At 37.6% G+C, this 26,065-nt stretch overlaps 1 protein-coding gene and 1 long non-coding RNA gene across 10 annotated transcripts in view; one reads left to right on the forward strand and one right to left on the reverse strand.

The window, feature by feature from the left end:
• LOC125363775 overlaps positions 1 to 13,566 on the forward strand; it is a 14,519-nt gene extending 953 nt beyond the window's left edge. The window contains exons 2-3 of the long non-coding RNA XR_007213342.1: positions 4,252 to 4,254; positions 12,999 to 13,566. This is a non-coding gene — a long non-coding RNA (uncharacterized LOC125363775). The remainder of the gene's footprint in view (positions 1 to 4,251; positions 4,255 to 12,998) is intronic.
• Positions 1 to 26,065, reverse strand: part of Tcf4 (transcription factor 4) — a 341,790-nt gene that overhangs the window by 97,395 nt on the left and 218,330 nt on the right. For 7 of the 9 annotated variants that reach the window (XM_048363022.1, XM_048363027.1, XM_048363024.1 and 4 more), the window contains 2 exons: positions 25,838 to 25,967; positions 25,293 to 25,342 (listed from right to left, as the gene is read on the reverse strand). In XM_048363022.1, coding sequence (XP_048218979.1) covers positions 25,293 to 25,342; positions 25,838 to 25,967 — 180 coding nt within the window. The remainder of the gene's footprint in view (positions 1 to 25,292; positions 25,343 to 25,837; positions 25,968 to 26,065) is intronic. The other 2 variants (XM_048363026.1, XM_048363023.1) reach the window with 1 other exon arrangement.

A 26,065-nucleotide genomic window follows, 5' to 3' on the forward strand; every position in this document is an offset into this window, starting at 1 on the left:
ATCTACAGTTATCCCAAGAAGATCACTGGACCAGAAAAACCCACAAAGCATAGCTCCAGTAGCTACAGAAAGCAAAAGAGTCAATAAAATCTGGCTAGATGGAATGAGTGACTTCCTTAAGTAAAAAATAATCAAATGGAAGAAATACTTCTTCCACAACACACCAGTGAAGAAAGGTGGGTTTATGTCATCAATCGGTTACTTTACAAGTCGTTTGTAATCATTCACAACTTTGGGATAAGTTCCATCCTGGGGACACGAAGAGGGCACAGAGGCTGTTAATGTTCTTCCTGTACTCAGGCGTCTGACCAGGTAGAAAAGACAGGTACTTGGCTGTTGAAAATAGGTAAATGAGACTGGAAAAATTGAACTAGGTGCCAATGGATCACATTTCTACCCTTCTAGCCACTCAGGAGGCTGTATGTGTGGAGGATCACAGTTTGAAGCCAGCAAGGCAGACTGAAGCTCTCATCTTTAGTTAACCAGCAAAAAGACAGGCTAGTGGATGGCTTAAGTGGAAGAGCACCAGCTGAGCAAGTCATCAGCCTGAGATCAAGCCCCGGTACCAGTAAATAAATAAGAAAAGAAAGCCCTAAATGTGAAGTGGGTAATCACACATATATATTTTTTAACAATTAAGACATTTTTACAGGGAAAAGAACTGTGAGGTCTCAATCACAGATCTGCTTACAGTAGGTTCTGTAGCATCGCATTATGACCTCAAAGTCAGACTATGCCACCCATACCTCACAACCCTGAACAATCTCAGCAAGTGCTTCAGTACAGAAGTTAAATGATGGGTGAATGAATGAATGAATGAATGTCGCATGGGAACATACTCTTTTCTTAGCATCACATAACACTGTGAATGACTCCATGCCCCTGTTTAAGCCACTGGACAATTCTGGTTTGTTTGTGGTTCCCCCTCATCACTTTCCCCACGCCCCCCAATTCCGCTTATTGTACTTGCTTACTTCTACAGTGCTGATCTGTTTTGCCCAGGATAGCTAAATGCAGTAACTGTCATAACTTTAAGGAGAATGGTTTGCATTACTATCCAGTAATTAATGACAATGCAAACACATGAGTGTAGAAATGAAAGAAAATAAAAACCTATGGTAAATATCCACCCTCCCAGTTTTCTTAATATATTAATACAGATGAGTTTAAAGAACTCCATTTGTTTCATTTGCATAATAGGTACTATGATATATGCTACCATTCTTACTTTGAAGATGCAGAATTGAGGCTCAAAAGTCTTGGATGGCCTTTCATAGACAACAAAGTTACTAGGCCAGTAGAACCAGTGTGTGAGCTAAGAAATGGAACCCAAATTGATTCAACTTGAGAGCCAGACATATCTGTATCAGACCAACAACCTTGTCACTGCTCGATGGCTCTGGCTAAAGCAGATAGTTAGGCTTGAAGGTTAGTTCCCTCATCTACTCACGCATAGCTTTAAGGAGAGAAGCCACCTCATACAGCACACTGGGGGCATGTTATAAATGACAGTGCATTTCCTGTTTCTCCCCTCTTGATGTGCTCAAGAGGGCCCTGGAGAACAGCAGAAAAAGAATCATCTCAAATAGACTCGGGTACCAGAAATCAACTAAAAAGGAAAGATACACAAAATTCTAGCGCCATGCTAAACTTTTCACTACCAAACAGGATATCCATCAATCACATCTGTTTTAACATACCCTGCACTACTGGCCTGGGAAGTATGTATGCACAATTTATTACACAAGCACACTATGTCCTCTGATGCTTTAGGATTGAAATCTATTTGAGAGCAAACTTTTCAAGACAGGAAAGGAGGTTGCCTAAGCTACCTTGAATCAATTTAAAAGAAGTGTGACGGAATGTAGTTGATTCAGAAGTTAAACTAGTTGATACTGTTCTCCAGTAGGAGTCACTATAAACAAGAGTTTTAGTTAATACTCAAAATTAATGTTGATTTTTACTCGGCAAGTGTGTATGCAAGGACTGTAGCATTATAAAAAATGGTTTGTAAATTGTGTAGCTTAAGGTAAGGGAGAGATTAAGGTTTTAATGCTCATCTTAAACTGCAATGAAAGAAATCCCATTAGGTGTATGTACAACTTCGAAAAAGGTCTTTTCTTAAAAGGACGATAGCAAGGAGACATACCACCACATCATCAACACCACCCCCCAAACACGCGTTAAGAAAGACAGGTATTGTAAAAAGGCTTTGTTGTCTGTGTAGCTCTCATTTTGTCTTTGTATTGAGATCTTTAAAATGTACAATAACTATATTCTCTTACAAAGCAATGAAGATTTTTACTCTACTAAAATATTTTCCACCTTTGGAATTCTAAATAAACTTTCTTGAATGAACTCACACACTTATTTTGGAGAATATATTTACCTCAAAAGAGTCCAGATGAAGTCCAAATCATCATAAAGTTTTCAGTGGCATGAACCAACTCCACTGGCATGATTTAGTTAATATCAGGTACAATAGTATTAAGGATATGCATATTTCAATAAAACTCCATATGAAATGTTTTCATTATGTAAAATTATCAAACTATCATTTAGTATCATCATAGACCCATTTCTATTCGTGGGCCTATCTGAACTATCTGTGCTTATATTGCCCAAGTTCACATGTAGACATTCACATGACTAAATATTAATTTCTTCATGGCTGATCAGATAACTTATAGCCATAATGATTACAATAGAATTCACACGGACTACGAAAGTAAGTAATAAGGATTTATTTTACGAACTAGAATTTTGTTCCATAAAATGTTGACTCCTGCTTTTTTCTGTATCACTCTTTTCAGAAGAAGAAAAGGGTTTCTTCACTTTTCATTATGAGGCATTATAAAAACTCCACTGACAGACATACAACAGCATGCAGGATAAATGTGAAAACCAGATTCACAAATCTTGTATGCAGGAGATCTGATTAGATTCATTTCCCCACTTTCCCATCTATTTTCAACTTTCTGCACTAAACAATTACCATGGAGTACTCATCGCCGACAAATAGATAGCTATGAAATTCAACAAGCCAGAGATACAAGTGGCATTCTGCTGCAGAGAGGGCCTCTGTAAATAATGGCACCGTGAGCTATAAGAAACTAAACTGTCAAGTGGCAAGTCTAGAACACACAAAGCTTTCTGTTTAATTTCCCTGGAAACTGCATGCTTGACTCTAACTGGAATTTATTCTCTTTTCCTCAAGTTTAGGCAAGTCTACATAATTTTAAAAGTCATACATTTTCCACCTCATCTCTCAAATACTAAAAGCAACTAGGCAAAGAGCATCACTAACTTTTTGGAAGGCAGAAAGAGACATCTTATTTGAGGAGAAATGATGCCAGTGCACCTCTCCTTTTCCCCTGGACTGTATCAATCTTTCCCCTGGAGTAACTGGTTGTTTGTTGCTGTTTTAAATATTTTATCCAAACCCAGTGTAATCCACAGACATCTCCAAGTTTGCTACATAAACAAACCATTTCTAATCCAGTACAATGAGGAAGCATCACACTTAGACAATATAAAAACAGAGGTAAGGGAAGTTGGCTCAGATTGCATGTTTTCTAAATGGAGAGAGCAAGCATGCCTATCACAATCACCTGAACCAAGTGAAATACAAGGACAATGCTTTTCTTCTTTCAAGTTCCTACACATAGGAAAAGAATTCTACAAAAGTTAAAGGGGAAATCCTGGATATGTCTATTTGTCTGGATAAAGAATTACATTTGAAACAAAAAATGTAAAAGATAGATTTATGGAACTGATTGGAACTTAGGCACAGGATATAAACCCTTTCAAAAATTTGTGAATAAACAGAGTTTCCCAAAGTATTGCTCAATCATTGGGGAACTGGTGGTATCATAATAAAAATAGTTTTAAATCTAAGTAGACTAATTGTCAAGGGCTTGTTAACCCCCTTTAGGGCGGGAATTCTAGCAATTTCCTGAGGTTCCTGTTGATTACATTTAATAGTTTGACATCATTGAGCAAGTAGAACAACAAATTGGAGAGCAGGGAACAAACAATTTTCAAATACTTTACTGATGATCTCTGGTAACACTTGGGATAAAAACAGTAAGTTTAAAAAAAAACAGGAACAAAAACAAGTTTCAAATGAATTGAAGATCATAAAAGTGCCTTATTTCATGTCCTCCTTTTATATATAGACTCTGCCAAAATATCCTTTTGTGTAAGAAAACCAGCCACTTTGCATGACATTGATGCCAATTCAAGGAGAAGAAAGTAACAAATCTGTTAAGTTTCTTAAAGGTGGAAGGAGGAACAGGGTAAGGCTGGTCACTGGTCTATGGCTGATCAAAATATTGGATTCTTCAACTCAAAATAAGCTTGAACTTTCACTATTTACTCCATTTGAAAAATAAGTTATCTTTTTGTACTCTTACTAGAAGCATCCACCTCACATATTAGTAAGAGACATGACCCTAAAAGGCCGGGTGAGAAATGAGTCTTGAATCATCTTCCACAAGAAACACAGCTTTAAGTGAATCCCAGGAGTAACTCAAAGGCTGACTGTGGGAAGATGTGAGTGCCCCAAATTTTTATAACAGTAATGGGCTTCTTTAACTCCACTTATAGCTGAGCAGAAACCTGACTCAAAAAGGTATCTTCAGCTGGGAGCCAGTGGCTCACACCTGTAATCATAGCTACTTAGGAGGCTGAGATCTAGATTGGAAACCAGTCTGGGCAAGAAAGTCCATGAGACTTTTACCTCCAATTAATTGCAGAAAAAGCCAGAATTGGTACTGTGAGTCAAGTGCTAGAGTGCCAGCCTTGATCAAAAGAAGCTCATTGGGGCTGGGAATTTGGCCTAGTGGCAAGAGTGCTTGCCTCATATACATGAAGCCCTGGGTTCGATTCCTCAGCATCACATATATAGAAAAGGCCAGAAGTGGCGCTGTGGTTCAAGTGGCAGAGTGCTAGCCTTGAGCAAAAAGAAGCCAGGGACAGTGCTCAGACCCTGAGTCCAAGCCCCAGGACGGGCAAAAAATAAAAAAGAAAAAGAAAAAAAAGAAGCTCATTGAGGGCACCTAGGTCCAGAGTTCAAGTCGCCGCCCCCAACCCCAAGGTGTCTTCATTGTCATCAACTAGCTTTACTGTCAATAGTACCAAATTTACAAATTATGCTGAACAACCAGAGGAATCAAGACAGACTGTCTTTATTTCACAGGACATTTGTTTTCCAAATCATTTTCAATGGTAAATATTAAATGCCTAAGTTGTAGAGAAGCTTAGAATTTGCTTAATATGAGCCAGAACTGAAAACAGGTCAACCCTCTCTCTTACCTCCAATCGGAGATTTTCTTTACATAGACTGTGATTCCTTCTTTGAGATCTATTCAGAGGGTTAGAAGCCATGCTCTTTAAGGAGTCTGGTCACTTATTACCATACAGAAAATGTGTTGTGCACAAGAAGATGATACAGAAAATACAAACTCCACAATAATTTGTATACCATGCCCATTTTTAACATGGGCTGTGTGCTTCAAACTTTCTAACAATCATTAACTCTCCAAATTCATTCAAACACATGTACCTTTTCACACACACACACACACACACACACACACACACACACACAAGAATCTTGAACATTTTAGGTTCATCTGTAAGGATTCTAAGACTTAAGTATTTCTGGATAGAGAAGTAATTAGTAGCACAACTAATCAACAAATGCTGATATAGTTCATAGTAAAATTATTCAACTTGAGGAAGTAAAAATAGTTTATATTGCCTTTTTTTATATGTAGAGACTTCAAAAATAGCTTAAGTTTCTGGCTCTTTAACCTAGCACTTAGAACCCAGTTTTCCTTTCATTACCAGTGCTCTAATCTCACTGTATAAACAGTAAAAGGTTGGTTTTGCGTTTGGGCTTAATTTATAACTAGTTCTCTAAATGTAAGCAAACTAGCTTTATGTAAGTCTTTCTTTGCTCACAAACAAGTATTTTTCACATATAGGAGCATTAAAATGTGCCTCTCAAAGTTTTCCAACCTCAAAAAATCTGTGGCTTCTGCGTTTACTATAATGAAATATCTCTGGATAAACAATTCTGAAATCAAAACTTATTTCTGCACTTGACCATGCAAAAAGCTTAACTACAGGCCCTGTGATTTTTCTAGGAACAGACATACAGAAGCAGCTAGACAAAACCTCAATTGAGTCTCTGTGGCCACTGTCTAAATCATGCCAGATCTCCAACTCTATGTGATTTAGAATCATGTTTAGTAGATACTTCTAGAAAAGGACTATTCTGGAACACAAGGGTTTTCACACATGTTCAGTGTCATGAATAATCATTAATAAATTATGCATCTACCTTACTGTCCTGACATTATAAATTTATGAAAAGTCAAGATTACAACCATTTTCTCTCTCTGAACAATGTCTTTAACATAATAGGAACTCTTCCATGTTTTGCCTGAGGAAAGAAGCAACAAGAGTTTATTTCCTTCCCTTGGACAATAACAGAAAGAAAGATTTGTCAGGGGCTGGGAATATGGCCTAGTGGCGAGAGTGCTTGCCTTGTATACATGAAGCCCTGGGTTCGATTCCTCAGCACCACATATGCAGAAAACGGCCAGAAGTGGCGCTGTGGCTCAAGTGGCAGAGTGCTAGCCTTGAGCAAAAAGAAACCAGGGACAGTGCTCAAGCCCTGATTCCAAGCCCTAGGACTGGCAAAAGATTTGTCAGAAAAATACATTATGATCAGTTATAACTTTAGTTATAGAGTAAATCTGCATGAAATGAAAGCATGGCTCTTATAAAACATCTGCTAGCAAGTGCCAAACCCTGAATTCAAAACCCTGTACTATTACTTCAGAAAAAAAGATAAGCAAGGGTGCTGTTTGTAGTTTACATTTTACATACACATGCACACATGTGCACATACACTTAAGCAATTTTGGTGAGCTGTTCCCTTCAATTTCAAATGTTCTAATTATTACCAATTTCATAAGCTGGTGAAATTTAGGGATGAGCTACGTTTTATTTGCTGGACTGGCAAGGGAACATAACCATCCACACATATACTTTGAAGGCTCTAACTCACCTTCCTTTCTCTCAATGGAATAATTAATAATGCCAACAAAATGCCAAAGACATAAAAATGGATGCAGGCATTGTCACTTTTGAGAGTGATACTGTTAAGTCACGTAGCATGTTTGATGCAGGCTCTTCTTTGTTTCGTGGAGTATTTAATTTTTCTTGGCAGGCCATCTCTACTTATTTAAACCATAATTCTACTTTAAACATCTATTTTATAAACATTTTCTTAGAGGGACACCATACTGTCCCATGGCTAGACATTTTCTGAGAACATTGAGGAAAACACCATTCTCACATACTTGACATTTCTTTGTTGTCTTTTTCAAAACATTCTATTTAGCTACATTTTTTGAGCACTACAGGAATAAAAAAGGACAACTGAATGTTACTTTGCTTCATCATTAACATAAATATGCCTGGTAGCAAAGAAACTCACCAACAATTCAGAAAATGATATGGCTGATATACGACTCTATATCACATTATGTTGTCATGGGCTATGAGATTATAGTACTCAGAATGTAATTCCAATCACTATACTCTGAAGAGTCCCATAATTCCTGTATTTATTAGTCTACAAATAGGGTCAGGGGTGCTAGGCCCCTATAAAGCTTTCTATGACTACTGGGGCCATGTTTACACAACCTCTAACACCATGGTTCTATACCCCCCAGGAAACCTGATATTTCATGAGTGTGTAATGAACACTTACTGCATTTCTTTTTTTTTTTTTTAACTTGGGTCTTCTAGTTGATTCCATGCTAAGTGAGTAGATGATAGTACACAAACAGTGTCATCCAAATCTGGATGATGATTAGAGCTTCTTTGGGGGAGATATAGACTAGTGTGACACTATGATTCCAAATTAAATAGCATTTCCAGTTACCTCTAGGATGCACATATTTCATTAAGAAATATTCTCAAGAATTAGTAAGTTGGGATTGAAATATGCTTATTATTTGGTTATGCATAAGTGGCATCTTTCATCAAATAAGCTTAATAATACGTTAAATCTATCTAAAATTCATTAAGGATGTAAAACCAGCAATATAACTTTCAACCTCTTTAATCAAGAAATTTTGTCTGAAATCAAATACTAAATCAATCATTCTAGCTGGTGGAATCTTTTTTGTTGTTGTTTTTTAAGTTTCCTATCTTATGGACGTCCTCATGGACATGCCTGTTAGCAACATGCTAGTTAAGGCTATGTCTGGATTTCTTTTACAATTTATAATTTTGAGAAAGTTAAATGATAATTGGCAGAATCTTAAATCTATTTACTAAGGAGAGTTGTCTGTAAAGCTATAAATTTCATTTTCTTTCCTTTATATTCTTTTCTTTCAAGCTGGGAATCCATTTTGGAGTGAAATACAGTATAGGAAGGTAGGCTTTTAATACTTGAAATGATTTATTTTTTATAATTTATGGTGCTGCTCAAAAAAAAAAAACCCAACCTGCAAAATAATATCTCTAGGCATATCTTAACTTCTCTGAATTAAATTCAAGTGCTTTGCTCCAAACATGGTCCCATGACTGACATTTCAAAACTCTGATGCTTCACATGTTGGCATTCATGGTGCTTCCGCCATGTAAGTAAACGCATTCCTTGCTTATCTCTTGTGGAACATATGCAACCTGCACTCTGGAATCTCCACTATGACTAGTCTTCTGCTGTTTGCAAGACTGCAAGTTCTCAGTAAAGTTGAAAGGCAGGTGAGCTCTATTTTCCACTGAATATTACTTTGCTGTCTGTTGCTGTGATTGAAACACAGCTGGGCAAAGAAGACTCAATGAACCAAGGGATAGGTAGAGAATAACTTCGTCCTGACTTCGCTGACTATGGGCTGCATCCACTTGTATGAGCTCCTTGGTACACAACCACTCACATGAATTTTAAGCTAGACTGGTATCATGTCAATCAAGAGGTTTCAATTTTCCCCTCTGATTTTTTTTCCCCAATGTGTATAGCTATGGACAAGGACTGAGCCTAATTCCATTTTTCATTTGGGGACCAGCATGTTATCTTTTTCTACAAACGAAAGTCACAGTAGGAAGGCAATAAAAGCTTAACACTAAGAACATCGCTCCTTTGAAAATCATCTAGTTTAAGCATTCTTCTTATTCATCAACCAATAAAATACTCCAAATCATACTCTACCTTTTTTTTTAAAATATTGTGGAATAAGTTTTATAGGTAATATGGAACTCTTCCAGTTGTGTCTCTTCCTAGCAAATGTACTCTTTAGTATAGTTCAATAAATTAGCAGAGGAGGAGAAAACAGTCTGTCATAGTTTCTAATCAGAATCTCCAATTATATGGTTCAATGATTAATCAAAATGGATAATTTAAAAGATTAATATCTATGGATTTAGAATCCCAGATTAGCAAAGAAATTTCTTCCAGAAAACAAAAAAGAAGAAGAGGAAGAAGAAAAAGAGGAGGAAAAAGAGGGAAATAAATAGCATACCCCCTTGCTACTTAAAATAAATTTTAAATGAAAGAAGGGTTGAGAGCTGTTTCCTCTCTGGAAATGAAAACATACTCTTTAAAAAGACTCTGGAAATAAAGTGAGTGACAGCAGTCATTTCAGTTAGTTATCAATTTGGAATGAATAAATGATAACCAAGCACCATGAAAGTAAAAATGACTAATTGTTCAAAATAATTTGTTTTCTGTTGTATGTAATACCTTAATCCTAACCTAGTAAAAAGTCACTCTTAGGAACACTTTTTCTTTCTTTAGTGGTAAAGATGTAACTCAAGGTCCACTGTCAACAAGATCCATTTAGAATGGGCTTAATATTCAAATATATACTGCTGGGTTACTCGGCTCTACTTTTCAAATGTGAGAGCAAGAAGAAGATCTGGAAGACTGTTATTACATTTTAAATTTCATGATATAATCAATTTTGAGGAATTACAAATAATATCTTAGAAGCCGGCTGAGGACCAAATTTGGCCACTGAGTGCTATGTGAAGCTCAATGTGTAACACAAGAACACAGCACACACATCCGAGCAGAGTATGCCGGCCACAATCATGAGATTTTACACCCAGGGAAACCTGTCCTTAATTTATCCCATCGTGTGTAGATTTGGCAAGGATCTCCAAACATCATTTACATACCATATGCCCTGAATTACCTAGGCACAATGGCTGTGGATAAATACACTTTGGTTCTATTCTTGGCTTTTTAGTTTTAATAAGTTTCTCAGTTTCTTTTTCATATTTTTTTTTACATTGGTAAATAATTCAATACAGTCTTCGATCATGAAAAGAATGTGCTGCTAAATCAATAAATATTTTTGTGCCTTGTGATGAGAGGAAAAATGTTCCTGAGAGAAGCAACCAGGAGGGCATTACTATGTAAGAGTCAAAGAAAGGAAATCAGCTGTTTAGTCTTTTGATTAATTTTTAACTTCTATATATGCTTCTATATATGCAAGATATTCCAAAATAATATAAGGAGAAGTAAGATATCAGGACTTTTGTGAATCTTACAGAATTGGCCAGCAAGTGTTCATGTTTAAAAGAGATCTTTGAAAAACCTATTCCTGGTCATTGCTGTATTTATTCCCCTTCTAGTTAAAGCAATGTAAATGGTGAGTGCTTTAGTTTCCCTCTCCTTACAACAATGGTAGTCAGAGGAACTGAGTAATATTTGTACAGCTACTCAAACTAAATTTGAAATTGGGTTAATAAAAGTGTCTACTTAAACCAAAATGATCAATAGCCTAAAAAAGACCTGGAGCAGAACCATGTGCATATTTTTTTGTTGTGTACTATAAAATCTGACTGTATAAACTTCCAATTAAAAATGACACTCACACCATCATTTTTAATAAAAACTTATACAGTAGGAATACACATTAATGAAGGGCAATACAGTGTGATAAGCAGTTTAGCTATCAAAATAGGGGAAAAAAACCTAGTTGGCCTAATTTTTACATGAGTAAAATACAACTTAAAAATTAAATACTGAAGGAATTAATTTCAAAGGACATTTCAGGGTATTTTTTTAATTATATCAAATTAAGAGCATCCATTCTCTAGTGATCTGTATTGCAGAGATCTCAATTCTAGTACAAAAAGAATACCTATTCTATATTTGGTGATAAATATTAAATGCATCACAACCCTCAAAACAGAACAAAATATAACATTATGTTTCTTACCTTAAAATTTCCCTCCTAAATAAGAGTATATGTATATTTCAGCATATATTTCTAATCATTTAATATGAAGGATCTGACATATCTGAATTTTTTTCAGCATTGGTAGAAGGGAAGAAATACCCAGCAGTTACAAAGGGTGTGCACAGGGGTCATTCTTCATCTTCAGGAAATAGAAAGTGAACAGATAATTCCTGGGAGTATGCTAAAATAAAAGGGGGAAAAAATGGAGTGTGTCTCTACAGTAGTAGTGATATAAAGGGCAATGCTGTTTCCAGAATCCTATAAAAATTTTTTTTTGCTTTCTTTAGGGGGCAAGAAAAAAGAAAGAAGCTACCATTTGAAGACCAGCAAGGAGAGGGTTAACAGACATATGCTGTATAATTAGGAGATGCATTAATGATTATGAATAGTAAATGATTTGGTGCAAAGAAAAAAATTTTAGTCAAAGGGACATGTACCTTCCTTACATGTTTATTAGTAACTGTATATAACTAGAGAATTCTGCTATTAAGAATCTTGCATTATTGGTGTAAATACTTCCAAGGGTACATCAAATTGTAATCTTTCATACGACATCCATCAAACCAGGCTGGAGATTTTGACAAACATTAAACACAGTAAGGAGGCAATTATGTATGCATGATTTAATCTGCAACTAATTAATATGCAAATTTATTCATATGTTAGTTACTAAATTAAAAATGCAAAGAAGCCCTTATGGTGATTCTGGAAATTTTGCACAAACAGAACATTTAAAATGTAAGAAAAATGAAGTTTTTCAGAAACCTATAGCACACTTTTAGTGTCTCTAGAACCTGTTGCATTAAGGAGACTCAAAAATATGTGTTTAAATACTAGATAATAATTTAAAAGGTGTGCTAATTTCATGTGAGAATGTGGGAACAGAAAGGTTAATCAGAATTCTCGCGAACTCTTAAGAGATGCACTCTAATTACCAGACAAATGGTATTCAATTTCTAAGCCTCCTTTCTTGCTTTTGGGTTGTCAGAAGTTGGTCATCTTCCTGATAGCTTGCACAAATGTTTAGAAGTTTTGAGAGAAATAAACACTACTTCAAAGCCACCAGATATATTGAATATTCCAGGGCATCTCTGAGACCATGTGGTGTTCACTAAACATGCAATTCACTCCTCAAGATGGCAACTCGCTCTTTTCGCCTTTGGGGAACAGCTCCCTGCAAACAGAGAAATACTAGGGAAATCTTGGAAAGGCTACACATTCTCCCAAACTCTTGTCCAAATGAATCTTTAAACCAAATAGTGTGGCTAACCAAAGAGCAACAACCTTCCTAAAAGGCAGACGGTCATTTTTAGCTGAATTCAATCTGGACTATTTGCGCCCTGCATTTTCCAGACAGTCCAAAATGAATTTGAATCTTTTATGTGAGATGAGGGGTGTGGAGTGGTGATCATTTAAAAATATCTTTGGGGTGTTTGTGCGCTCCTAGGGATCTCCATTCAAGAGCAGCGTATTATGCTTCGGCATGCTCTCCCTTCCCCATGTCTGATGAGAGATCAGTGAGGTTTTGTGCAAAGCCTCTCTCCTCCGATTACCTTTCCATCTCCTGTTTGACAGCCCTGGGTTCAGCTCCTAGAGCTGGCTGGCCCTTGACCAGCTGTAGTGGCTTCAAGAAATCAACACAAGTCAACTATCTGCAGAAACACAGTCATAGCATTCACGGTTCGGCACTGAACTTTCACCCACGTTTAAAAAAAAAAAAAAAAGTCGCCATCAGTCTCATCACTGCCAAGTGACACACAAAAAGGAAGTTAACCATTGGCTGTGACTTGCATTCATAGTCTGAGTCGCATTTCCCAGCTCCCCTTCGCCCATTCTGAAGCCAAGTGGACTCCAGCTTGCCCATTTCATTCCGACCACGGCAGCCAAAAAAAGCACTGCCCCACCGTGCGATGACAAGCAGGCTGTTTTGATATTAGTACCTCGGGATGCACTGTAAGAGAGTCAGATGTCCCCAAACTACATGCCCTCCCCTGAGGGACTCTGTCCCGGCCTTCCTTGGCTAGAGAGCTGGTAAGCATGCCACAAATCCTTAGCTGTGAAAGCACAAGGGACAGAAAGGCACCATCGGCCAGGCTCAGACAGAAATGGCCACAAGGGCCTCTTCTGCTGGGGACAGAATTCACACCCTCCAATTCAATGCTCCTGTCTCACTGGAAAGATGAACTCAGATTCTATTCACTCTCTGCCAGCCAGCATCCTCCAGCACAAACTGAATTACATAAGAAAAGGAGCCCTTTTTTTTTTGTTTTGTTTTGCTCCTATAATGAAATTGTACTCAAGTCTAGTAAGGAAACATCATTTTTTTTTTCTTTCACGAATGGCAGAGAGGGATACTTGGAATTCAGAACAATGGAGATGCTCATTGATTCTTAGAGAAGGAAGGGACAAATGGAGAAATTCTCGCCCCTCCCAGTGCATTCTCATTTCTGGACGTGATACACAGATCGGCCCCTAACCCTGGGTGACCCGTGCCTGCCTTGGGTCTGCTGCTCATCCGCGCTGCCATTCGCCTCCGACATTTTTCACCAGCTCAAGGAGGCACCGGCAGGCGAGGATTCTGTGGGGATCCCAGTATCCTTTCTTTTTCCAGGTGACTCACTTTTTTGTTGTGACCAAAACTGAACATAAAGCTTTTAAAAGCTTAAATGTACACATTTATACATTCATTACACAGTGTTAAATCTAATTTGTTCTTTTTACTGTCACAGGAAGCACATGTTTAAGGCAATCTGTTTCCTCATGTGAATGCTTTCCTGTCTGTTTGAAAAAAAAAATTGCGACACACTTTACCCTGAGTAACAAGAGGTGATCATAAATATCCCTAAATAGCATTAAACAGATATGAAAGACATTAACACTTTCAGAATGCCAAAGTAGTATTAAAAAAAAATTCTAACAGATGCTCCTAGGTCAAAAAGTGAAATGTGTGTTTCCTGAAAAAACACTCTCATCAGAATCATAAATGAACTGTGAGAGGAGAAGTGAGGTGTGACTGAACAAACGGGGATCCTTTTGGTGAAGAACCCCAGCCATCCACTGTCAAGGTGGGTGCTCTTGCCATGAAAAGCCACACTGAAATTGGAAGTTTGAGGCAAACCAATATCCTTTGTAATCCACAAGGTGGCAATGACAACAAATGAGGGGTGGCTGTGCCTGAACTGTCGGGCCTCTCAGCAAAGGACAGCATCCCCGAGAGCCACAGCCCGCCAGAGTCAGCGGGGCGAGTGAGGCTCTGGGCTCCCCCCAGCCCCAAGAGTCCTTCCTAAAGAAAGGTCCCGGATTCGGTGTCTGCAAATGAAAACTGGCTGGAAAAAGATGGAGGATTCTGACATCACACCCCTGCCACCCTGTTTGGGAAGATGTCTTGTTTTGTTTCTTTAAATGCAAGAAGTTACCTAACCAGTTCTTATTTTTGAAAAGAAAAAAAATAAAGGTTTTAAGTTTCTCTTAGCTGATAAGCAAAATCCCACTTTCTTTTCACAAATTCAAGGAGGGAATTGAGAAGACACATTACAACTGAGCAAAGGCTTGCACCCAGTGACTCCTGAAGCTTTACTCTTTAAAAAAAAATCTTACAATCAATCCCATTAAATGTTAGAAATTAACTGAAGCAGTTCTGAAGAAATTCAACATTGCTTGGTAAGAGAAGCAAGCTGCCACCCAGGCCCACAGGCCGCGTACTTCATCCTGTCACAAAAACCCCATGCTCAGCCTCTACTTGGGCTGCAGACATAGTTGGAGCTAGCCCTACAAAAAGAAAGTCCCTCCCTGGCTCCTCACCGCCCCCCCCCCCCCCCCCGTGCATTGCTCTGGAGGGCTGCCTTCAAACCTATTTATTCTCCCACATCATTGCTAGGCTATGGAACAAACAAAGAATATGTGCAGCTTGGTCACCTAAAAGCAGGGCTGATACAGGTATAAACAAATGATTGCTAAGGGAATCACACTAGAAGGTCCGGGCCTGATGCCCTATGTCAAGAACTAACAACTTTGCAAAATTGTCAGTTTGGGGATTAAGTAGGCTGACCAGGTGCTTTGTCTGACATCAGGGTGATATGTAAGGATGAAAAGGCATAAAAGGAGCTGGACAGATTTCCTACTTTCAAATGAAGCAAGGGATCTGTGTTAAGTAACTTGTGCATACATTCGAGGCCTTAGTATTGTGCTGTTAATGGTCTCAAGGCAGCTGCCTTGTCTCACTTTTTTCTCAAGTGCCAGAAGAATGGTTGCTACTTTCTTGTTGAAATTAGCACTGCCAGTGCTCATCACTATAATGTGTAATAATGAAATATAATATTCTAGGGTGTGACAAGGGAGCACCATACATAGATATAGAGATATACATGCACAGCACAGGCAACTAAAAGTGAGTCCATGTTTAACCACCAGAATATACCGTCTCTCCCGGAAATGCTCTGCCTGTCTCTTCCGGAACTGAGTTGTCAGGTAGAGGTTGTGCACAGCCATACCATACCATGAAGGTATTGAGGGACTCCGGGGAAATGCAAACTTTTTAAATTTTAATTTATTCCAAATAGTCAAATGCTTTCTACGCAAACAATAACCGTGTCGTAGAAAGCCTTTTGCTCTGCACAGGGGGATGAACAGCTGTAGGCAGCACAGATCTCTTCACGGCTCAGAATACAGAAACCTTCCAGACGGACTGCCCAAGTCTTAACCCAAGCTCATGGCACTTAAAAGGGGTGTGAGCTTGGCCATGTTTTCTTACCTCCTTGAGCCTCAGTTTCTTTATCCAGGTGTGTGTGTGGCGAGGGGGGTGGGGGGGAAGAAGCAATAGTATCTAATTCACAAAATTTTTACAGGATGAAATGACTGAAGACATAAAAAGTACTTAGAACGGTGCTTGGCCCAGAATAAGCATTAGGGGAAATGTTTATTATTAGTGTACTACTTTCATGTTTTGACACAGGTACTATGTATACCAAATTTTTTAGACAACTGTCCAGGTTTGTGACCTAACAAAGCCTCTAGATAAGCAGAAGGTATCAAGATAATAAATTAGGAAAGGCTTTTTTATTTACAGCAGTGTCATTTCTACTCTACCACATTGCTGTTCTGACCACATTCTTTCACTGGACATATATTTCCAAGTAATATTCATGAGACAATAAGGTTTGTTTGAATGGGATAAAAAATGTACCTAAAATACATCCCTTACTCTTTTCATAGTGGTGATAACAGAGTAAACAGACTAAGCCTTTCCATAATAAGCCAGGGGACAAAAATTCCTTTATTTTTGAATGCATGACTTTACCTTTTAACAAACTATAGAAATGATCCCTGAAAGTATAGTCTTGACTTTGCCTTTTAAAAGGCCAGGCATTATACTCTTTAAAATGTTCAAGCTATTCTCACCAACTGGGAGGTCAGAGACACTACCACGTGCATTTCGTTAGGGATGAAGACTCTTGTAAACGCTAAAGCTTTACAGCTACACTAAGGGTCTCAGTGGTTCTACGAAGCGCCTGGTCTTCAATTTAGTTTTGGAAATGCTTTGGATAAAAATTCAAATGAAGAACAGCATGAGTGAATGCATATACACATCTGAAAATGCCTTCCCCCCTCCCACCTGGGTAACTCCCCATCTGTTGTCAGGAGTTTTGTGGAAAAGCAAAGTTGTTGGTACAACTTACTAGAGAGAAAACACAACAGCATTTGTTCGAAAAATAATTGCCCACCAGGGTTTGAATTTTGTAATCCCAACTATATCTGTCCATACTAAATTTGCACAATTCCATTCTGGTTTTCCCAGCCATATCAATTAAGCTCCAGATTATATGTGTCTACATCCCATAGACTTCTAAAAATAAACTTCCTCTCAAGGCAATGCCTGAGGAACCCACAGTGTGTCATAAATAAAATTTCACTCATGGAGTGGGCATGCCTTAGAATTCGACAGCAGAACTTGTCACGTTTTATTATGTAACAATTCTTTGCATAAGTACAATAGTTGAGGGAAAAGGCTTGCTTTCTACTCAGGTCAAGGGTGTGTGTGTATATACATATACATACATATATATGTATATACACACCACACACACACGTCTCAGTCATTGGACCGTAAATATTCTTTTTTTTTTAATTCTCAGCTGCACTGTAATGACAACCAAGTTGAATACTGTGTACACAGACTTAGACATTTTATTTAGATCTCATCTCTTAGCATCTCAAGGTATTAAAGTTTGTTAAGATCCAGCCCCAGTTTTTATACCCTGCCTATTATTGAATTATCTTGTGCTTCAAATTCATTTCCTAATGAGTAAGCCAGAAAATATTATTGTACCCTGTGCTAATACACCTGAGCACCTGTGAAACAGCCCAATTCCCCAAACAGGGTTACTTGAAAACATTAACACGAAGAATCAGCCACCTACTTGAAACTGCTTTCTCCCAGCAGCTAATGATATAATGATATACTGTGCCAATCGGTAGAATGAAAGCCATTACAATATTATTATAAGTATAATCCAGGAGGCATATTTAGAATGATGCGAGTTGGGGAGGGAGGCGGTTGCTTGTAGGCAGTTAGGTACTCTTTCTCAGATGGTATCAAAATAATTGTTCCAAAACAGCATTTCCCTAAAATCCCTAAGTGCGAATGGTAAGTGGATACATTGACAGTTTTTCAATGTTCATGTGATAAATGACACTGATTTTCCTGACTAAATGTTCTACAAAGGTCTTTTTCTCTGACTAAACACAACTCTTTCTAATATGAGCTCATGTCACACAAAAGAAGTTCCCTTTCATTGCTACTGGTAGGTCAGTGCACCAAGGAATTTTCTTTACAGTCGACTATGAAAGAGCTTTGCAAAGGAATGTTCCCATTCTCTGTGTTCTACTGAATAATCAAAACACGTTTAGTGAAATTTAACACACATAGAAACCTCCAGAATCCTTCTGGATTACTCCAGAAGTAAATGCTTACAGATAACTTCCCACCCTAGCAGCAAATTTATGACTGATTCCTTAGATGGCAAAATTAGAAGGGAGACAGCGATGGTGTCACTAAGCCACTTAAATATCATTCTTCAAATGCCCTTTGAAAAGCAGAGCTCTCACATTCTTTTGGAATGGAAAGGTATGCATCTCACCAGAACTGAAATCATCTCTGCTTTGCAGCCCTGAAATATTACCAACTGCAGAAAGCTCTGCACTACCGTAACTTCGCTGAAGAGGGAGTATATGCTCAAGTGAAGGACAGAACTTCTTAGATCGCTACACCTAGGCAGCAGCTGCAAAGGGGGGAAAAATCAGAATCATTCAGACCGCTGCCCTGTTCAGATCAAATAAACCAAATAAAGCCACACATTTTGTGCAGCATTTTGTAAACGCAAAACCAGGCACAGGGAGGTCAAGGGCCGACAACCTAGCAGGTTAAAAATGCAATGGCAGTGTCCTAACTATGCACACAAAAGCTTGGGATTAGTGCCCAGGCCCCGAGTTCAATACTCAAAACTGGCACGTGCCTGTGTGCACGCGTGCACACACACACACACACACACACAGAGAGAGAGAGAGAGAGAGAGAGAGAGAGAGAGAGAGAGAGAGAGAGAGAGAGAGGCCAGGCACTAATGGCTTATGCCTGCTTATGCCTGCAATCCTAACTACTCAGGAGGATAGAATCTGAGGACCACGGTTCTAAGTCAACCTGGTGAGACTTTTCAATTAAGAACCAAAAGAAAAAAAAAAAATCTAGAAGCAGAGAAGCAGAGCTGTGGCTCAGCTGATAGAGCACTAGCCTTGAGCAAAACAGCTCCAGGGACAATGCCCAGGCCCAGAGTTCAAGCCCTAGGACCAGCACAAAAATAAAACAGAACAAACCAAAACAACTCAAAAAGAAAACAGTAACCATAGTTATTCAGCCATAAGAAAAGGTAACTTTGTTCTTCCTTAAGAAACCCCTTCTTTTTTTAGAATTATTGACAATCTTTCTGCATCTTATGTAACCCTCTATATGGCTTGACTTTTTACTTTCAAATAAAAACTTCTGAATTCCTTGAAACCAGGAAATCACACCTTGAAAATGCAGAAACCATCAGTGACTGGGAAAGAAAAAAAAAAAGAAAATTTTACAATGAATGAACTTTTGAAACTTAAAAATATGAGTATCAAACCAAACTACAGGCCCTGATTAGATATCACAGCATAAACATACGGTAAATTCAATTAAATCAGATGTTAGGAGAACAGGTTTTGAAATTTCAGGGTATATCTAAGCTTTGTGACAATCTCCTTCTAAGGTAAAAGCAGTCTTACAGCAATTTCTTAGATTTCTATAATTAAGCAACTAAGATAGAATGGTTCACACCAAACGTTTCATACCAAAATATACTTTTTGATGTTAGTGATAAAGTTCAAACTCATAGTTTTATTTTTCCTTTCTGAACAATAAGTGCAGTTTTTCACTCAAGTCTATTGTTCAAGTTGCTAGAATTCAACCCCAAATCCCAACACATCTTAGCAGATGACACAGTAATTTGAAAACTCGATTAGAAAGAAAAGCACACACTCAGGGAAGGAGGTGCTGGAACCTATAGCTTGTACACCTTAGAGGACATATTTGGGGGGAAGATCAGCCACTCCTATCTAGGAAGGCACCTCTGCTGAGAGCACTGAATGGGCTGTGTTTGTTTGAGAGTCTGAGGCTCACATCCCTTTCATTTGTAAAGATAATACTGGAATAGCTCACAAATACACAAACCTTTCATCTGCAGTTAATGTTTGTTTTTGTCTACAGTCTTGCATTTCTTTTTTGATTCAAAACAGGAGTGTGTGTATGTGTGTGTGTATGTGCACGCGCACATGTGTGTTTGTGTATTCTTTCCTTGAAGGAGGAAGTAAAAGATTGATCCCTCAGGTTGAGAGGAAGAAGGAGGTGACACAGAAATCCTTTGCGTTACTTCTGGCACACTTGGAACACCTAACAGTCTACTTGTTAGACATTTAGTATGTGCTTTCTACGTGCTTCTTTAAGTATTTCTCAGGGAATAAGAACCCTGAAGAAAAATAAACACTAAAAAAATTCTCCTGCGTTTGTTTTATACAGAATTAATTCACACAAAGCATAACCTTTTTACCTCCAAATGCAATGAATGGAGAGAAGACTGGCTTCCAGAGAAACAATGGATATGTTGAACTTGAAGACTTTTGATTGATTTACCAAAGTCAGTGTTAACTGTACAACAAAATAAAAAGTCTCTTTGTGATGAATATTTTCTCCCATTAAAAGTATTCCCCAGTGTCACTTGTAAATACTGTGTCAACTGTGTGAATATTTCGGCGCTGTTTTGGGTAATTTAATTGCTTTTTCCGTAATCTGTCACATCTATACATTTTCATAATTAATAAGTAACATTTTAATTCTCAAATCTCATAGTGTAATATCTTTAAAAGCAATGGGCCCACTGTATTTCAAGTTAGATATTGAGAGCTAACTTAACTCTTTGATATACACACCTACAATTAGACTTTCCAAAGTATTTCTCTCTTCAGGAAAGGTAAACTTTAATGAGATCCCACCTTTAAAGATCTTATCCCACACTTAGCAACTTCTAGAATTTACCACAGAATGTTGAGCCCAGGTGGGTGATCCTCAATTTACTTGTAATAGAATGCTTTCATAGAAAGTTGTGTTATTTCAAGTTGAAATCTTGTGACAAGAAAAAACTAAAGTAACCTACTGAACTGCAGAATTTGAACAATGTCAAAGAAATGGAGGATATTTAGGCATTGTAGGTATCATATTTTTCTATCATCAATAATTTCTGAGCCCCTAATTAAGAACAACAGTGCACCACTTCCTCTTTCAAGTTGTCTGTTATTTCTTCAAGTATCTTAGGCCAAAAATTAAAGAAACAAAAACAAACAAACAAAAAAGGTATTTTTTCTTTCCCCCCAAAAGCTTAAAGTTTGAATTCTATAGGATTTGAAACTTTCAAATCAACCCCCAATTTAATGATTATATTTTACCTAAGATTTCTTTTTCTTAAGGAAACTGACAAACATGATGTTAAATCTACAGTGAGTTTTTGTCATCTCAAATTCACCTAATGATATATCCCTCAAATTGTCTTATTCAAACCTAACTTGAGAATCTTTATACTAACTAATAGAGATTTCTGTCTTTGGTATACAGTTTCTCTAATCATCTTTCACCACCACTAAAAAAGAAAAGAAAAGAAAAGAAAAAGCCTCTTAAGATTCTCCTGAATTTCTAACAAAATGTAATGTAACAGAAAACAGACTATGGAAAGCGCAGTTAGAGAAATTATCAGTGCAGAGAAAAGAAGTTGTAAACCATTGCTTAGAAATTAAAACTTCACTTAACAGGGATACTGTAAAGTTCCAGAAAATGGGCCATAGTTAGATTGCTATTCAAAGTTTCAAACTAGATTAGAAATGGAGGCAAATTTCACTATTGACTAGAATACAAAGTTGTGGTTGTTGTTACATTCTGTAAAAAATGTATATAACTGATTAGGTCAAGGCTTTCTATTTTACATGTTTGTCTGAAAGAGGTTTTCATTTTGTTCTGTGGGTCTGATAAAACGGCATGTTTCCAAATTGTTACTTTCTAGGTTTAAATAGTATATATGCTGATTTCTAGTAAGAACCATGGATCTTTTCTCCAAAGCTGAAATTTGATGTTGAACAATTTTCTCCGCATGAATACATAACTGAATGTGCACAATTATTAGACTATACAAAAAGAATTCACTGAAAGGGAAGTAAAGTAAAAAAAAATACGAAATTTACAATATAACGTGGCTTCCGATAGAAAAGCAAATGTAGAACTCTAACAAGACAAGAAGTAGATTCAAAACATTAGAAATGCAAAGCAAAGTGGCATGAATATAAACCAAGATAAAGCTACAGTACTAAAGTCTCAACAGAAATCGAAGGCAATAAGACGTTGGGATATGACAGAAAAGGGCACCGGATTAAGATATGAGCAGAGAACACGAAAAGGTTTACAGCAGTAAGCAAGGGCTTTCGTGGGCATGTGAAGAATCCTCATTTCCCACAGCCTGGCCTTAAACCAGCTAACAATCAAAACACACCCAGGCCCCAGGTCAAGACTCTACTCTCCAATGGAGACAGGCTTCCCTCTGTCCTCAAGCCTGAGCCTGGAGACCCTGTGAGTGGTTTCTGCGTCACCTTGTGACCACTGTCATGCTCCTACCGCAAACATGATCTCTGGATGGAGCACAGAGCACAACTATACATTCATGGATCCTGCCCCATCAAGGGTATAATGTCAGGTGAAGCTAATACTTTCTCTCCCCCCCCCCCGCCCCTTTTCTCACCTCCCCACCCCCATGTCTCTGTCTGTCCCTGTCTCTCTGCAGACTCAGTTTTCAAAACAGAGCCACACAATCTCATCCATCTTCCTAAGGGTCTTCCAGAGCCAGTCTAGCGGCTGTGAGGTCCAGCTTCCCACCTACAGTGAGTGGTGTCACAACATCTGACTATGGAACGTCAACAGTGTGTGTTTTCTTCTGGAAGAGTGAGGACCCATTTTGAAGAAGCAAAGGACTAAAAAGGAAGCTAACACAACCGACAGGGACAGATTTATTACTGTTTATTGTGGTAAATATGGATCAAGGAAAACTTACAAATGCCTTGGTTTGGTCATGATTACTCCAATCTTTTGCTGTTATGTAACTACTCCTAACGTGATGAAACACAGTTCAGAAGTATCTTTTCTCAGATAAATGCTTATTAAGTTAATTTGAATTTAAAAAGAAAAAGTATGGCAGACATCTAAACTCACACTAATCTTGATGAAACGAAGCTAAAGTGTTACAATGTACACTACAGAAGATTCTTGAAATCCAGCGAAAATACACATTTTGTATAGACATAGATGTGGTACTACAAACAAGCTGATATAAACTAAGTTAAGTCATTATTCAAACACAACTAAGATATTCCTAAGGTATCAAACAAGTAGCTAGAAATTACCCAAATTATTTTATTCTTCCCTTTCAAAAAAAAAGATGAAACTTCAAGTTTTAATTATAATTTCCTGCTCTTTATCTTTCCAAAAAAGACTATTTACCAAATATTACCCAAGAACTATTAAAACATTTAGCTAAGGTAAATTTTTTAAGAAGAGTTCATTCTAATCCACTTATCCAAAGCCAAAAAGCAGGTAATTTCAACTATGTTTTCAAGTCTTAAATGTTAAATTTTTGGCAGGAAAAAAAACAAAACACTTTTATATGTTCCTGAGTATGTCACAATATGCCACCCATACATAAACTGTTTTAATAATAATGAAAAAAAAGATGGATGACACTGTCCACAGAGGCTAGTTTTTTAAGAAAAACTGAAAATTTTTAAATGAATTAAGAAACTGTTGACAGCGTTCAACATCTAACACAACACCAAAACCATCCTTAGAAATCGTGAGGTTTCTGCTAACTTTTCACTTTGGAAAAAAAAAATCAAAGTTAATTTTAACATGAAGAATACATAGGATATGATTGCCTGTTTTCATAGCTCTTATAAAAAAACAATAGTGTCATTTCAGAACTCTCAAAATAGACTTTAATGTACTTCATACTGTCAGGATTAGGTTTAGGTATATTTAAAATGTCAACAGCCGTGAGAACCTACATCATGTAAAGTCAAAACACCTAGAACTTCATCTACGTCAACTTTGCCATGAACTTCAAGCTTAAGATAAGCTTCTAAAATCCTTGGGGAGTATTAGCCAATTTTGATGCAATATAAACATGAAAAGAATGACATGGTAGACTTCAAAATGGAATACTGTTTGTCCCAAATAACAATTTTTTGTCTTTGGCAATTTTATTTATGCAACACTTTCCCATACTTATGGGTAATTTTGTGGTGCTTCTTCAACATTATTAAGTCTGCAACAATCGGCATATAAAAATCTTTGCAGTTTTCTGGTAAAATTTATTTGGATATATTCATTTACTAATATTTTTTTGGATGAGCCGAACTGAAAGCAAGTCAAATACACAGGTGTTTGGATTAATCTAAGCTTAGCACATTTGCAAAGTCTAGTACTCTTCTAGTTTATTACCAATAAAATAACACTAATATGCAAGTACCTTGGTAGTATGTTTTCACAAATGTAAGTATAGTTTTATTTTAAAATATAAGATCTGATAAGGCCCATTAGCCATACTTTTTAAAACTCTGCCTATTTATCTCAGGAAAGAAGAATCAAGTAAAAAGAAGAAAGGAAGGAAGGAAGGCAAGAAAGAAGGGAGAATAATCAAACTATTAGTTTAACCTAAAGAGATAATTACTACAGATACAGCAGTAATAGACAAAAACGAAATAAAATATCTATTGCTTTGAAAATGCATACAAAAATCAAACTATCATGTAGTGTAATCATAACCAATTTTTGCTATGTTAATAGCCTCAAAGTGCCCCAGTTTTTAAAGAGATCCAGAATGCCTTGGCTACAGCTGGATTCTTCTAAGTCAATTGTCTGTCATCTAGTGTCCCAGACTCAAACAGCTACTGAAGCAGCCTTCATTCTGCAACCTCTCCAAGAAATAGAGACATTATCTGTGCACTCTGGACTGAAACCCATGTAAATTTTTCCTAAATCCACTCCACAAATCTCCTTTCGCATGCAAATTCATAATGCATCAAAATACTGACAAAGAATTGAACCAACACAGGAAAACTAATACGCATGCTCTCCAAAGTTCCGTACAGGTAAAACTCCTAGAACTTCAGGCTCCTTTGCCAGCCACTCTAGCAGGCAAGAATACCAACAAAACCACCCAGCCTCCAAGCATGTGCTATGAATCACTCCAGCGTGGGTCAGGAGGCTGGATGTACACACAGGTCACTCCTCCCTCTCTGCAGTCGAGATGCACAGCTTGCGCTGTGTCCAGTACCTTATTTGTTCCTTGCCTTTCCCATCAATGGTGAACATCACACAATGAACAAAATAACAAAGCAGAAGCAAGCAGTACTTACTGAAGATGGCAAACCTGGAGGAACTTTTCGAACTTTCTTTGTCTGTACCTCTGGAAGAAAATGAAGACATCGTGAGCTCCCACGTGCCCACTTTCCAAACCAAGATATATCAAACCAAGAAGCTACTAAGTTTAGACCAGATTCCCTTAAATCATTACCATAACACATTACAGTTACTACTATCCCCTTTTACTCTAGCAAAAAAAAAAAAAAAAGATTGCTTCTTTGTTCATAAAAATATATAGTATTCTAATTTGCTGCTACTTTGGGCCAGTTTTTTGTTTGTTTGCTTTTAGTTTCTTGGTCTGTACAGCAGAAAGAACCTCAGAAATAAGCAGAAAAAAAAAAAAAAAAGGAAAGTTCCCTTGCTGCTCTAAGTTTGTAACAAATCTACCCCAATGAACTATTCAGGGAGTGGAGTAAACTTGACAATGGAGCCAAATTTTATGGGTTTTTTTTTTCTGGGGAAACACAGTAGAAGTAGAGGTGAGAAAAAGAAATCTGCTAATAAACACTCAAGGTATTTAGAGAGAGGAAGACCTTACCCATGGCACTACTGTGAAGAGGCCTCCGTCGGGGGTTATTGCTAGAATACTGATAATACTGGGAGCCAGGTTTGGTGGGCGAAAGGGTTCCTGGATTGCCCATGTCCATGTCCCCTCCGAGGAGACTCTGCTACAAAGTTAAAAAGAAAAAGAAAACATACACTGTTAATTCTTTACATTCACCAACTCTCCTCCGGACTGTGTGTCAGGACTACCAAACCAAGGCAA

Source organism: Perognathus longimembris, chromosome 15 (genome assembly GCF_023159225.1).
Source record: "Perognathus longimembris pacificus isolate PPM17 chromosome 15, ASM2315922v1, whole genome shotgun sequence".
In the NCBI taxonomy this organism is placed as follows: Eukaryota; Metazoa; Chordata; class Mammalia; order Rodentia; family Heteromyidae; genus Perognathus; species Perognathus longimembris.